Consider the following 12,446-nt stretch of genomic DNA (forward strand, 5'->3'; position numbering starts at 1 on the left):
ACCTGTAAGTAGCAATTGTACCTTCAGCTGGTTTTGTAGCTTGAGTTGGCACACTTAGAGTAAAGCACAATAATCCCTTGTGAAATGAAGCAGCAGAGAGCTAAGTCCTCTTAGCCAACATATTAGGAGCTGTAAACCAGGCTAGGGATAGTTGTAATTTCCCACCTACTTTAGTAGGGCACTTCACCTCTATTTCTTGATCACAAAGTCTACTGGTGGTTAAACCTTCAGTTTGTTTTAAGTTTCTCATCTCAGAAACTGAGTAACCAATGCGGGTATGGCTGTGTCTGTATGCTCAGAATGCCTAACCTGATTTGTAGACTTTCCTGTATGTCTTTGTGCATTATTTCACAAGGGTCCTGGGACTCCTTATACTTGGTTCGGTGGAGAAGAAAAGGAGGGAGGGGAAAAAAAAAGGATAGTGCCATCTTTTTGACCTTTGCAGATTGTCCGTGGAACAATTGATAATGGCAGGGTCCTGGCTAACAGGAATCTCGTAATCCATTCTTATCACATTAAGGTCTGATAGACTGCTTTTATAGGATATTGCAGAAGTAGAAATGGTTGGTGGAAAGAGACAACAAAATATACGATGGAAATTAAATTTAAACTTACGGTCACTTGATTAAAAACAAGCTAGCAAAGCCCTTTATTTATGGGAAAACTTTTCTTCTCCTTAATTTCCTGTGGGAAGGGAGAAAACAATTTTGTTCATGGTAGCACTTTTTAGCTAGAAATGTTGAGGTTTTTTTAGGAAATTCTTTACCAGATGTAGTAACAAGGCGGGTTCAAGAATCTTTTTGTTTCCTGAAACAAAGTGGACTTGTTTGGAGTCTTGGGAACCTGAGAGTAAATGAGTGTATCATGTGCTACAATTCTCCTTTTATTTGTTTGTTCTGACTTTGAATTTGCTTTAACTTTAAATATGCTTTTAAGACAGGAGGGCCAGTGAGTTACAAGACAGACAGTTTTTATCTGTAAGTACAGGAAGAAGTAGGATGTAAATAAACATTAGTGACATACCAATCTGCTGCTTCCTTTTCTGCTAACTTCTGTATTTAAGCTAGAACAGTTTCTTAGGAAATATCCCAAATATGTGCATTTTGTATTTCAGCATTTATAGTCTGAAATGTGTCAGAAATTCACCAGGCTAATCTCATTCTGACCTCTTTCTATTACAGCTTTTGTTTAAGACTAATTAAATTATTGTAATTGTTAAGAAGAATGATTTATTAAATTAGTTGCTACCCCTGCTGATTTAATGTGGACCTATGACAATTCTGTTGTCATTATTAATTTTTTTCTCTTTCACTGTAACTTGTATAACTGCAAAATAAACTAAGTAGGTTTAATTCTAGAGCTCCAAATCACACTACTGCACTACTTCCAGAACTTCAAGTTTTTCCACCTAAAATCTTAGAAGGTAGCAAGAAACAGCTGTGCTTAGAACAGTTGCATCTATTTAGGCTAAAAAATTTTTGTTTGTTTTAGGAGAAAGAATACGCCCAGTAGATAGCTAGAAGTGATAGATGGAGCTGAAAGAAATAGTAGCAATTACAGATAGAATGTCATCCCTGTTACAGAACTGGAGACAGGGTTGGGAGGAAAAAAGGTTATTTGTTAAAATAAAAGCCCCTAGGTAGCTATGCAGCCCTAAGGATCATACTGCAGTATCTTTGAATTAAAATCTATGCTTATTAAAATGAAACAAAAATGTGCTATTTAAAAAAAAAAAGGAGTCTGTCCTGACATTCCATATTGAGAATGAGAAAATTTCTCTTCACGAACCTCACTTTTCTAGTGTGGCTCTCTTTGGATTTTGGGTATGTCAAAGCCCCATGTTCTGCTGACCCTTAAGGTCCATTTGGTGCCTTGTAAGCCCTGAAAAGTGCTGAAAGAAGTGCATGTTTTCACCATGAGAAATCAAGTATTTTAGCATTTCAGCTGCACAGGACTTTGTTCTTCAGTTTGACCCACCTGCTTGCAGATGTTTTCTGCATTGGGGTTGTAAGTAGGACATGCCATGACTGGTTTTGAGGGGAGACCACCTGTGGCAGGGTGTTGCAATGCTCTGCCTGCCAGCCACGGACTGGCATTTGCAGCTTTTTTTTTTCCTTACTTCCTTACAGTGTTATCACAGTAACTTAGAACGAAACTCAAACCCCAGTTTGTCACTCTTAAAAGGAGTTGAAAATTAGCAGTGAAAAAACTCTCCACCTACTCTAAGGAATATACCAGACAGTAGGTTTCAAAAGCTTTGAATAGTTTAAATTCAAATGGAATAAAGAAAATCCAAACGCATTACATACTGTACAGACTTGTGGTTCTGAGTGCCTGTTAATTGTTTGATTTCTAAGTGTGTGCAGAAATATAATAAAAGTTAACTTCTATGGTTATTAGTTTAATAAAATCAAACACCAATACATACTATGATGGATTTAAGAGAGAAAATATCAAATTTATTTGCAGCCTGTCAGAGTGTGTCTTATACTGTGTTTAGGTTTATAGTTTTTCACTTTGGTTCTTAAGACTCAGAACATTAAATCATAGTTTTGATATGTAAGGAGACAAATCTGTTTTCAGCTCTTGGAACTGATTTTTGCTAGCTAGAAAAAGGTCTGTCTTTTATGAGACAGTGTTAGTAATACCACAGAGGAGTTTTTTGTGTTTTATTACTGCTAATCTCTGCCAAAGCAGGAGCTCTTCTCTGAGTATCAGTAACTTGAAAGAAAAGATGAGTTCAGAAGACTGAATGTGGTGCTTCTTGGTGTAAAGCTCCTGTTCCACCGTGCTGCCTACAGCCTCACAAAGAGGATTACTCAGGCTCTGTTGTATCTCCTAACCTTTTTGGCAATGATTCTGTGTATTCAAGACAGAGGTCTGGTAGAGGTGATTTTTAACTTTAGCGTTTATTGCTGTTCTTTCTAAGTCTTCAGCTGGAACCACTTTGTGCTCTGTCACTTCTTTTCCATTATTTCAGTTGTTTAGAGCATTCTTGTCTGCAATGTTGCCATGCTTTATCCACATGTTCTCATGGCAGAAGCAAAAAAAAAAATCACCTTTTTATGAAAGGAATTCTGGAGGCCGTGCCCCAAACCGCAGTGAAGTAATTTCCCACGTAATTAGCTAGTGCAAAGTTGAGAGAAAGGCTAGCCCCAGAGGAAGAAGCAGTAGCAGCAGTGAGCTCGTTCCTCCCTCCTGCCCGCTGCCCTCTCTCCTGTGCCCGCGGGACTCCCCTTGCTCTGCCTTTAGCTTTGTGCTCTCCTGCTGGGTGAGAAGGTCTTGTGGCAGCCAAGGTAGGTGAGACCACTGTGGAGATCAAGAGTATGCCTTCCATGGAGCTTCCTATAAAGAAAAAAAAAATTCATTCCGGGGAAAAAAATGACCTCTGCTGTTGCTTTGTGATTCTCCTGTTCTGGGCAGGTGACAGGCAGTTGGGCCCTAGGAGTTAGGAGGGTCCTTTTTTATCAATCTGTTCACATTAGCACAAATGGGTAATGCTGTTCATGTGCGCACTGTTACTGTTTAAATGTCAAAGGCAGCAATTCCAGGGCAAGCAGTCATGCTGTGACTCGGTGTAGGTAAAGCACTGGGAGCCATTAAAGATGGGAGTTTGTAGCTCACTTCCAAGTGAGGCACTGCGGGGCTTTGATATCTGGGGTGTGTTACCGGTCGGTGTCCTTCAGCACTCTGTACAGCAGCTGCAGCCCTGGGAGCTGGGTGGGGGCAGGCTCAGAAACCTCTCAGGAAGGAGGTCCTTGTGGAGCTGGGAGGGACTGTAAGACCTCAGAAACTTGTAATGAGGGAGGAGTATTTGACATTCATTTGCCCACTGGAAAATAAAGAAAGTGAGAACTGGAAGCTCCTTCTGCTGGTTCCCTGAGAAGCTCAGCCCTAACTTTTAAGTTCTGGCAACTGTGACAAGAGCACTGAGATGAGTGCTGCTGTGAGATAAAGTCCTTTCCTCTCTGGCTGACTCCACCAGATCGCAGACTTGGTATGCAGGACTGGTAAAGCTTCTGGGAGGAGTGTGGGAGGGCGGGGGCTGGATATCTCCCTGTGTTGGAGGAGACACTTTGATCATGAGCTCCATGGTAGTAAAGACAAGTGCTGGCCTTTCCCACTGATCGAGATGTGGGAGCTGCTTGTACTGGTGTGGGGAAGGAGGGGTGCTAGTGCATGACTTTTACTATATAGGCAATTGCTGGTATTTGAATTCTGTGTGTAGAAGAGTCTGTTATCCAGAAGTAATTAAATTATCACGCCATATATATGTTGCCTCTGACACTGTCCTTTGCAATGTGTAAGGTGCAGGTCTGTATGAACTGTTATGTTACAACTTAAAAATAATAAATCAAATGCATCTAGTTAGTGCCTGCCTTGATCTCCTTGGGCTTTGCTAAGCTGTTCTTTTCCCCAGCAAAGGGAGACAGACTCTGGGGGATAGTGTGCATACTATCTCCTTCCCAGCTGCATGTGTGCACACAAGCTAGATATTTTTCTTAAGAAACAGCAACTTTGGGTCACACGTTCAGCAGTCAAAATGATGATTTTACCACATCCTGCTTGTGCAAGAAGCTTATTTTTTTAAAGCTGATAAGTTGATTCCTCCATATTTTGTCAAAACAAAAAGCAAAGCAAGTTATTTAAAGCTGCAGAGAGGTTTGGATTCTCCCATGGTCAGTTTGCTGCTTTGTGTCACGTGCATAAGTTTAAGACAAAGTGAAAGCCTTGCAGTAAGCTCCTGTCCTACCTGTACTAACTGGCTTCCTGTGATCATTAGGATGTGAGGATTATCTGAAAAAATGTTTTCCCTGTTATATTAAGAAAGGTTTGTGGGGTTTGTTCTTGGTCGGCTGTGTTAAATCAGTTGGGGAGAAAAATGTATACAGTACCAATATTTGATCCAATGGTTTGGGAAATGGAAATAGTTTGATTTGGAAGGTTCCTAAAAATAGCATCTAGTTCCAGCCGTGGGCAGGGATGCCACTCACTAGATCAGGTTGTTCAAGTCCCCATCCAACTGTTTTCTACTTTAAAACATCCAAGTATATTAAAAAGGATTGTGCCAAATGTTTACATAGTGACTGCAAGGTTTTCACTTGTGCTGCAGTGATACTTAAAAGGGAAAGGAGCCATCAATCTGATAAGATATATGGATGCTCAGTAGGAAGGAATGGAAGATACTGTGTTGTGCTAGATGAAAAGAAATGAGAGACTTTGCTGATGATGTAACATGACCTAAAATGTGCTGTCCAAGTCATGAGCAGAGCATAAAGTATTTAGAAAAATGCTATTTTTTTAAAATGCAAGGTACTACAAAATTCTGTTAGTAGTGGATTTTTTGTGCTCAGACTCAAGCAATCATTTTTACAGAATTGGATTTTGTGCTCTGTAGTCTATTGTTGCTCTTTCCTTTTATTAATATATATCAGCTATGGTATTATACCTTTCAGATATTTCATTTGCATAGAGCAGGCTTAAGTGCTGTGAAGTGGCAAAGATATGTAAACATGATGTAGTCTGAATTGCAAAGCCCTCTGTTTTGCTGAAATACTTCGTTGTTTTGGTCATATCCTTTGGAAGATCTGTTAAGTGGCATGATGGACAATATGTGACAGGTAACAAAACATAAGAAAAAGCGAGACCTGCTGAGGTTGTGTACATCTTGCTGGGATGTTTTTAAATGGTAAAATTAATGTCCCCAGTCAACAACAGTGATTTTGTCTTTGTTCTCTTGTAGGAATGTTTACCCTTGCAGAAGTTGCATCGCTCAGTGACATCCAGCCAACTTACCGTATCTTGAAACCATGGTGGGATGTATTTATGGATTATCTCGCTGTTGTTATGTTAATGGTTGCCATTTTTGCTGGAACCATGCAGCTGACAAAAGACCAGGTGGTCTGCTTGCCAGTTTTGCAGTCTACTGTAAATTCAAAAGCGCAGCCTGATACAGCAGGGAAGGCTGACTTCACCACTGTTGAAACAACCACTGGTCAAGAAGAAGCGTCAGTGAGAACTGTTTCCTTTGCCCCTGTAACTGTAACACCTGACATTCTTCAGAGCAGAGCTACCTCTTCTCAGTATCAACCCACTGAATCAGACCAGGAGCTGAAGAAGGAGCAGAAAGATTCCTCAGGCCGTAAAACAAATTTGGATTTTCAGCAGTACGTATTTATTAACCAGATGTGCTATCATTTGGCTCTTCCTTGGTACTCAAAGTATTTTCCCTATCTTGTTCTCATCCATACTATCATTTTAATAGTCAGTAGTAATTTTTGGTTCAAGTATCCCAAGACTTGCTCAAAAATTGAGCATTTTGTGTCTATACTGGGGAAGTGCTTTGAATCTCCTTGGACTACAAAAGCGTTGTCTGAAACGGCATGTGAGGACTCTGAGGAGAACAAACAGAGGTTAACTGGTGCCCAGTCCCTGCCCAAGTATGTTTCCACTAGCAGTGATGAAGGAAGCCCAAGTGCTAGCACACCCATGATAACCAAATCTGGCTTCAAGTTTTCAGCCGACAAGCCGATGATTGAGATTCCCAGTGTCACGATTTTAGATAAGAAAGATGGAGAACAAGCCAAGGCACTGTTTGAGAAAGTCCGTAAGTTCCGGGCTCATGTGGAAGACAGCGATCTGATTTACAAGCTGTATGTTGGCCAGACTGTCATCAAGACTGTCAAGTTCATATTTATTCTCTGCTATACTGCGAACTTTGTCAACACCATCAGTTTTGAGCACATCTGCAACCCGAAAGTGGAACACTTGATTGGCTACACACAGTTTGAATGTACACACAATATGGCTTATATGTTGAAGAAGCTGCTTATCAGCTATATTTCCCTCATCTGTGTCTATGGTTTTATCTGCCTCTACACGCTTTTCTGGCTGTTCCGGATACCTTTAAAAGAATACTCTTTTGAAAAGGTCAGAGAAGAGAGTAGCTTCAGCGATATCCCAGATGTCAAAAATGATTTTGCGTTTCTCTTGCACATGGTAGATCAGTATGACCAGCTGTATTCGAAGCGATTTGGTGTCTTTTTGTCAGAGGTAAGCGAGAACAAACTGCGTGGGATTAGTTTAAACCATGAATGGACTTACGAAAAGCTTCGGCAACACGTCTCCCGCAATGCCCAGGACAAGCAGGAGTTGCATCTCTTCATGCTGTCGGGAGTCCCCGATGCGGTGTTTGATCTGACGGATCTGGATGTGTTGAAACTGGAGCTGATTCCTGAAGCGAAAATAACAGCCAAAATTTCCCAGATGACAAATCTTCAGGAGCTTCATCTGTACCACTGCCCTGCAAAGGTCGAGCAGACTGCCTTCAGCTTCCTCCGGGACCACTTGAGATGCCTTCATGTGAAATTCACAGATGTTGCAGAAATTCCTGCGTGGGTGTATTTGCTCAAAACCCTCCGTGAATTGTATTTGATAGGCAACTTGAACTCTGAAAATAATAAAATGATAGGGCTTGAATCTCTTAGAGAGTTGAGACACCTTAAAATTCTCCACGTGAAGAGCAATTTGACCAAAATTCCCCCCAATATCACAGATGTAGCACCACATCTGACAAAACTAGTCATTCATAATGATGGCACTAAGCTTGTGGTACTCAATAGCCTTAAGAAAATGACAAATGTTGCAGAGTTGGAACTGCAGAACTGTGAACTGGAGAGAATTCCCCATGCCATCTTCAGTCTCTCTAACTTACAGGAACTGGATTTAAAGTCAAATAGCATACGCACAATTGAAGAAATTATCAGTTTCCAGCATTTAAAAAGATTGACTTGTTTAAAGCTGTGGCACAATAAAATAGTCAGCATTCCTTCATCCATTACTCACATAAAGAATTTGGAGTCTCTTTATCTCTCCAATAACAAACTTGAAACCTTACCTGCCGCAGTGTTCAGTTTACAGAAACTTCGGTGTTTGGATGTAAGCTACAACTCAATTGCGGTGATTCCAGTGGAAATAGGTTTGCTTCAAAATCTTCAGCATTTTCACATCACAGGAAACAAAGTCGACGTTTTGCCAAAACAGTTGTTTAAATGTGTTAAATTGAGGACTTTGAGTCTGGGACAAAACTGTATTACCTCAATCCCAGATAAAGTAAGTCAGCTGTTGCAGCTGACTTACCTGGAACTGAAGGGAAACTGCTTGGACCGTCTGCCAGCTACGCTGGGGCAGTGTCAGCTTCTCAGGAAAAGCGGGCTCGTAGTGGAAGATCACCTCTTTGACACTTTACCCTCAGAAGTTAAAGAGGTGTTGAATCAAGACACAGGCATTCCCTTTGCTAATGGGATTTAGACTGAGGCAAAATGTTCTGGTAGCTGACTTCCAAGTGGCACATGATAAAAAGTATGGCAACTGTGAGATCATGTGTTTTAGAAAGCAGAATTCCTTGGAAGGCAGAATTACTAGCAGGATTAGAAGTGCAACTGAGTGTTCAATGTTTGCAGTGTTTTAAAAGTTCATTTCCAAAATTTTTGAGAGGATAAAGAACCTTAATAATCTCAATTCTTTTTTCCTTAAATTGTTTGTAACTTGGATGCTGCCGCTTTTGAATGTTTACAAATTTGCTTGCCTGCTTAAAGTAAATGATTAAATTGATGACCTTTTCTTACTATGCAAGTTATTCCTTAAGGTCTGGTTTTACTTTAGTGCATTATGGGGAGACAAACCAAGGCTAACTGTTGTATGTGGTATGGGCCTAACAGCACTGGAAACAGGTTGAATTGTGTTGTTGGTATTTAGCTGTCCTTGGCAAATAAAACCAGTTTGTCTGTGTTTTGAACTGCACCAGAACCACCATTTTCCTGCATTAAGGTATGAGCTTTCATAGAATCATTTAGGTTGGTAAAGACTTGTAAGATCATCAAGTCCAGCCATTAACCTAACACTGCCAGGTCCTCCATGTCCCTAATCCCATGTCTGCGCTTTTGTTGAATGCCTCTGGGGATGGTGATTCCACCACTTCCCTGGGCAGCATATTCCAATGTTTGACCACTCTTTCGGTGAAAAAAATTGTTCCTAATGGCTTATCCTAGCACAGCTTGTGTCTTTTTGTGCTATTACTTGTTCGCTGGGAGAAAAGACTGACTCCCACCTCACTACGCCATCCTTTCAGGTAGTTGTAGGGAGTGGTAAGGGTCCCTCCTGAGCCTCATTTTCTCCAGGCTCAACACCCCCAGATTCCTCAGCCAGTCCTAACAGGACTTGTGTTCCAGACCCTTCACCAGCTCCACAGCCCTTCTCTGGACACTGCAGTACTTCAGTGTTTTGCATCAGGCCAAGTGTGTTTGCCTTCATTCTTCTCCTCAAGGCCTCATGTTTTTGGGTGAGATTCCTTCTGTGGTCCGGTGGGCTAGTCCTTCACCTTGGCAAAGGCTGGTCACCTTCCTGCAGCTGGTCTCCCCCTCAGCCTCCATAATGCTCCTCTGTCCCATGCATCAGTGGGAGGCAAAAGGGAAAATATTTCCACGTGGCTTTCAAGTTGGAGATAGTTTTGATGTTTGAGCTCTTTTGGAAGGTGACTTTGAAAGCCATTAAACACCAAGTGACTTTACTGTTCATATTTTGCTCTTCTGAGTTTTTATCTGGAAAACACAAGGCGTTTTATGAGTTGGTGATTGTTCTGTTTCACAACCCTTGCTTAGGATATGGGGCGTCATCTCTATTTACTAGACTAATAACAGACATAAGATCTGCTTTTTCACTCAACCATGATTAAGCTTTACCATCTATTGTGGTGTCTTCCACACCTGGACTTTACATACCCCAGCCCAACTAATCTAATGTCTTTGAAGACTTACTCACTGTTAGAAATCCTAACTGTGTGCCAGATAAGTCATCCAATAAAGAGAAAAGCAGACAGCAGTGAGCTTGGGTTTGGTTTGTGTTGTTTGTTGTTCTGGGGTTTTTTTTGGCCTTTTTGGTGGTGTTTTTTTAACTGAGTTTGCATTGCCAGAACCATTAGACAGATATAATCCATTAGATCTGCAAAATCATCAGTTGTAAATCTCAGTCATTTACATTCCATGTGTGCAGAAAAGAAGTACTATGCTGGGAGATGATTGCATGATTACTCATGGTTTAAACACAATTCCCTATTGTAGTGTGGTCAGGACTGAACTAGTCTGTAGTTCAAGGGACTGTTCTTCTCACACAGAAATCCTCATGCACAGTGATTTCTACTGTAACTTCACCAGAGCTGCCCTGACTTACACCACTATTAACGAGCGGATAGTTTAGGCCTAGAGGCATTGAGCAGGCAGAAACATTTCAAATACTGCTCTTAGAAGTCTTGCATATTTTATTGTTAATAATTTAGTGTTAGTCATGCTGGAAGGACTGTTCTCAGCTGTAGGTAGCAGTCTCTGAATACATAGCTGCACCAAATGTTTATGTATCTCAGAAGACCAGTTTATGGACAGTGGTTTTCCTATTTCTCATGGGGATACAGTCTGTTTTCCACCTGCAGCAGGTAGTAAACTTGGGATGTTGACAGTTTTGCAACACCAAGTCACAGGTTAGGCAGAGTACTTGGAGTTACTGATCTGTTCTCCACTGGGAAACTTAGTGTAAATCCTCAGATTCTTTTTTTTTAAGTAGAAGTTAAGGCTGCAGCGGACTTTTTTTTTTTTTTTTTTAAAGAAACTCCTTCATTTGTTTATTTTTTGCACATAGATCACTTTAAAACTGCTGGACTATTGACTCTTTAGAAAAACTGTGGACTATACTATTGGTGTATGCTTTGTATTTGCTGTTGAGTGTCATTTCAGTTTCCATGAATTTGTGTGTAGGAGGGAGGAAGAGTTGGAGGATGACAAAATGATTAAAATGTTTAGAAAAATAGTTCTATTTTTAATATTTTCCCCTTTTTTTAATAGCAGAGTTGCACAGAATGTGGCTGTGTATTGATCTAGTTTTTAAAAGGTGTTTTTGGTGTTTCTGATTCTCCTGCTGGCCCTACTGATGTTCAAAAAATAAACCCATGTCTAATTCATATGACTCTGGTATACTCAGAAATTAAACCCATGTCCACTTAATGAGTATGGTATACATAACTGTTTTGACTAGTTAGTAGCCAACTGTACGTCTTTAGACAATTTCCTCCAAAATAAGTGTATGTTAAAATTATCATACTTCTAATGCTTGCTTAGCATAAACTCCATTCTTGTTTTTAGGAAATCTTTCTCAGAGTGGGAAGGAACTTCCGAGCACCCCCATGTCACCTCCCCCCAGTCCTTCCTCCTCTTTGTGACTGTTTATAATGTTCCTGTTTCCTGCGTGTCAACTGACACAGTTTTGCTTTAAAGTCTTGGAAGTTCATCTCTTTTCCATGTAAGGCATGTGAAATATATTTTGCATTTCTATTTGATTTAATAAATAAGATGTTTATATCTTCCTCTAATCTATTTTTTTTAATGGGTGAAAAATGTGTTTGCATAGTAAAAGCTCTGATTTCAAGTACCTTATGCTGAACTTGTTCTGTGGTGCCTGTTCTCTAAGAAGTATGAAGAGGTATGAGTTGCTGCTCCCAGTAAATCCTGTAGGTATCTTTCTATCTAGAAAACAGTACTTCAGATTATTTTTTTTTTCATGTACACAATCTGTATGACCTACCACTGTTTTTATTTGGATAATCAAATTCTGCAGAACACATGTATGGCCCTGGAAGAAAAACCTTTGTTTGTTCAAATGAGAGGAAGTAGGAAATTGCCCATTTTTTTTGCTTCTGTCACTGTAACTTGTGTTGGTGAAGATCCTTTAGTTTTCCAATAAATTGACCTTTTGGAAACTGCTTCCAATGATGCAAACTGAATGATGGCATTTCTGGGCCAGCATCAAGCCTCTTGGTGTAAGGGAAGATGCTGACACTCGTGAAAGGCTCTCTGCTGCTACATTAATGGCTTTGCAGTCCTGAGCTGCCCTCTCTGGTAGCAAAGCAGGATGCCCAGGCACTGTACATCATGTCTGACTGTGGGGGGTTCTGCTTTGTGGGCTGCATTTTTAATAAAAATCTTCCAGAAATAGCTGTACATTGTGTTTCCATGGATGTGCAGAGAAATTAGTGGTGTATGGTTACATGAAGGCAGTGGGTTAGAGTGTGATTCCTTTACTTAAGTTGAACAAAGCAGGTGCTTCTATAGCTATGGTGTTGACTGTCATTCTCATTTCTTACAGGATCTGGCTTTCAGACTTCTCAGTTCTCAAGACAGGGAGTTGAAAGGAAACCTCACAATCCCACTTGTAGCTTCTGCAGCTTGTTGTGAACATGAAAAATGGGGCTTCTGTTGAGTCTTTAGGTTGTGACCCTGTAAGGATGCTGAACACGAGAACTGAAGTCTCACATTTGCTGAGGGATCTTAGTATTGACAGCAGAGCTACAGGGCACAGCGGGCTGAGGGGAGCAGAGCCGTGGGGCACGGTGGCTCTGGGCT

The 12,446-nt window shown here is 40.7% G+C and overlaps 1 protein-coding gene across 5 annotated transcripts in view; it reads left to right on the forward strand.

The window, feature by feature from the left end:
* Nucleotides 1–11,416, forward strand: part of LRRC8D (leucine rich repeat containing 8 VRAC subunit D) — a 52,019-nt gene extending 40,603 nt beyond the window's left edge. For 4 of the 5 annotated variants that reach the window (XM_030279130.4, XM_030279132.4, XM_030279134.4 and 1 more), the window contains one exon: nucleotides 5,744–11,416. In XM_030279130.4, coding sequence (XP_030134990.1) covers nucleotides 5,746–8,310 — 2,565 coding nt within the window. In that variant the 5' untranslated portion in view covers nucleotides 5,744–5,745 and the 3' untranslated portion in view covers nucleotides 8,311–11,416. Of the gene's footprint in view, nucleotides 1–3,740; nucleotides 3,998–5,743 lie in introns of those variants that run through there. The other variant, XM_030279133.4, reaches the window with a different exon arrangement.
* Nucleotides 11,417–12,446: the final 1,030 nt, after the last annotated feature.

Source organism: Taeniopygia guttata, chromosome 8, assembly GCF_048771995.1.
Source record: "Taeniopygia guttata chromosome 8, bTaeGut7.mat, whole genome shotgun sequence".
Taxonomy (NCBI): domain Eukaryota; kingdom Metazoa; phylum Chordata; class Aves; order Passeriformes; family Estrildidae; genus Taeniopygia; species Taeniopygia guttata.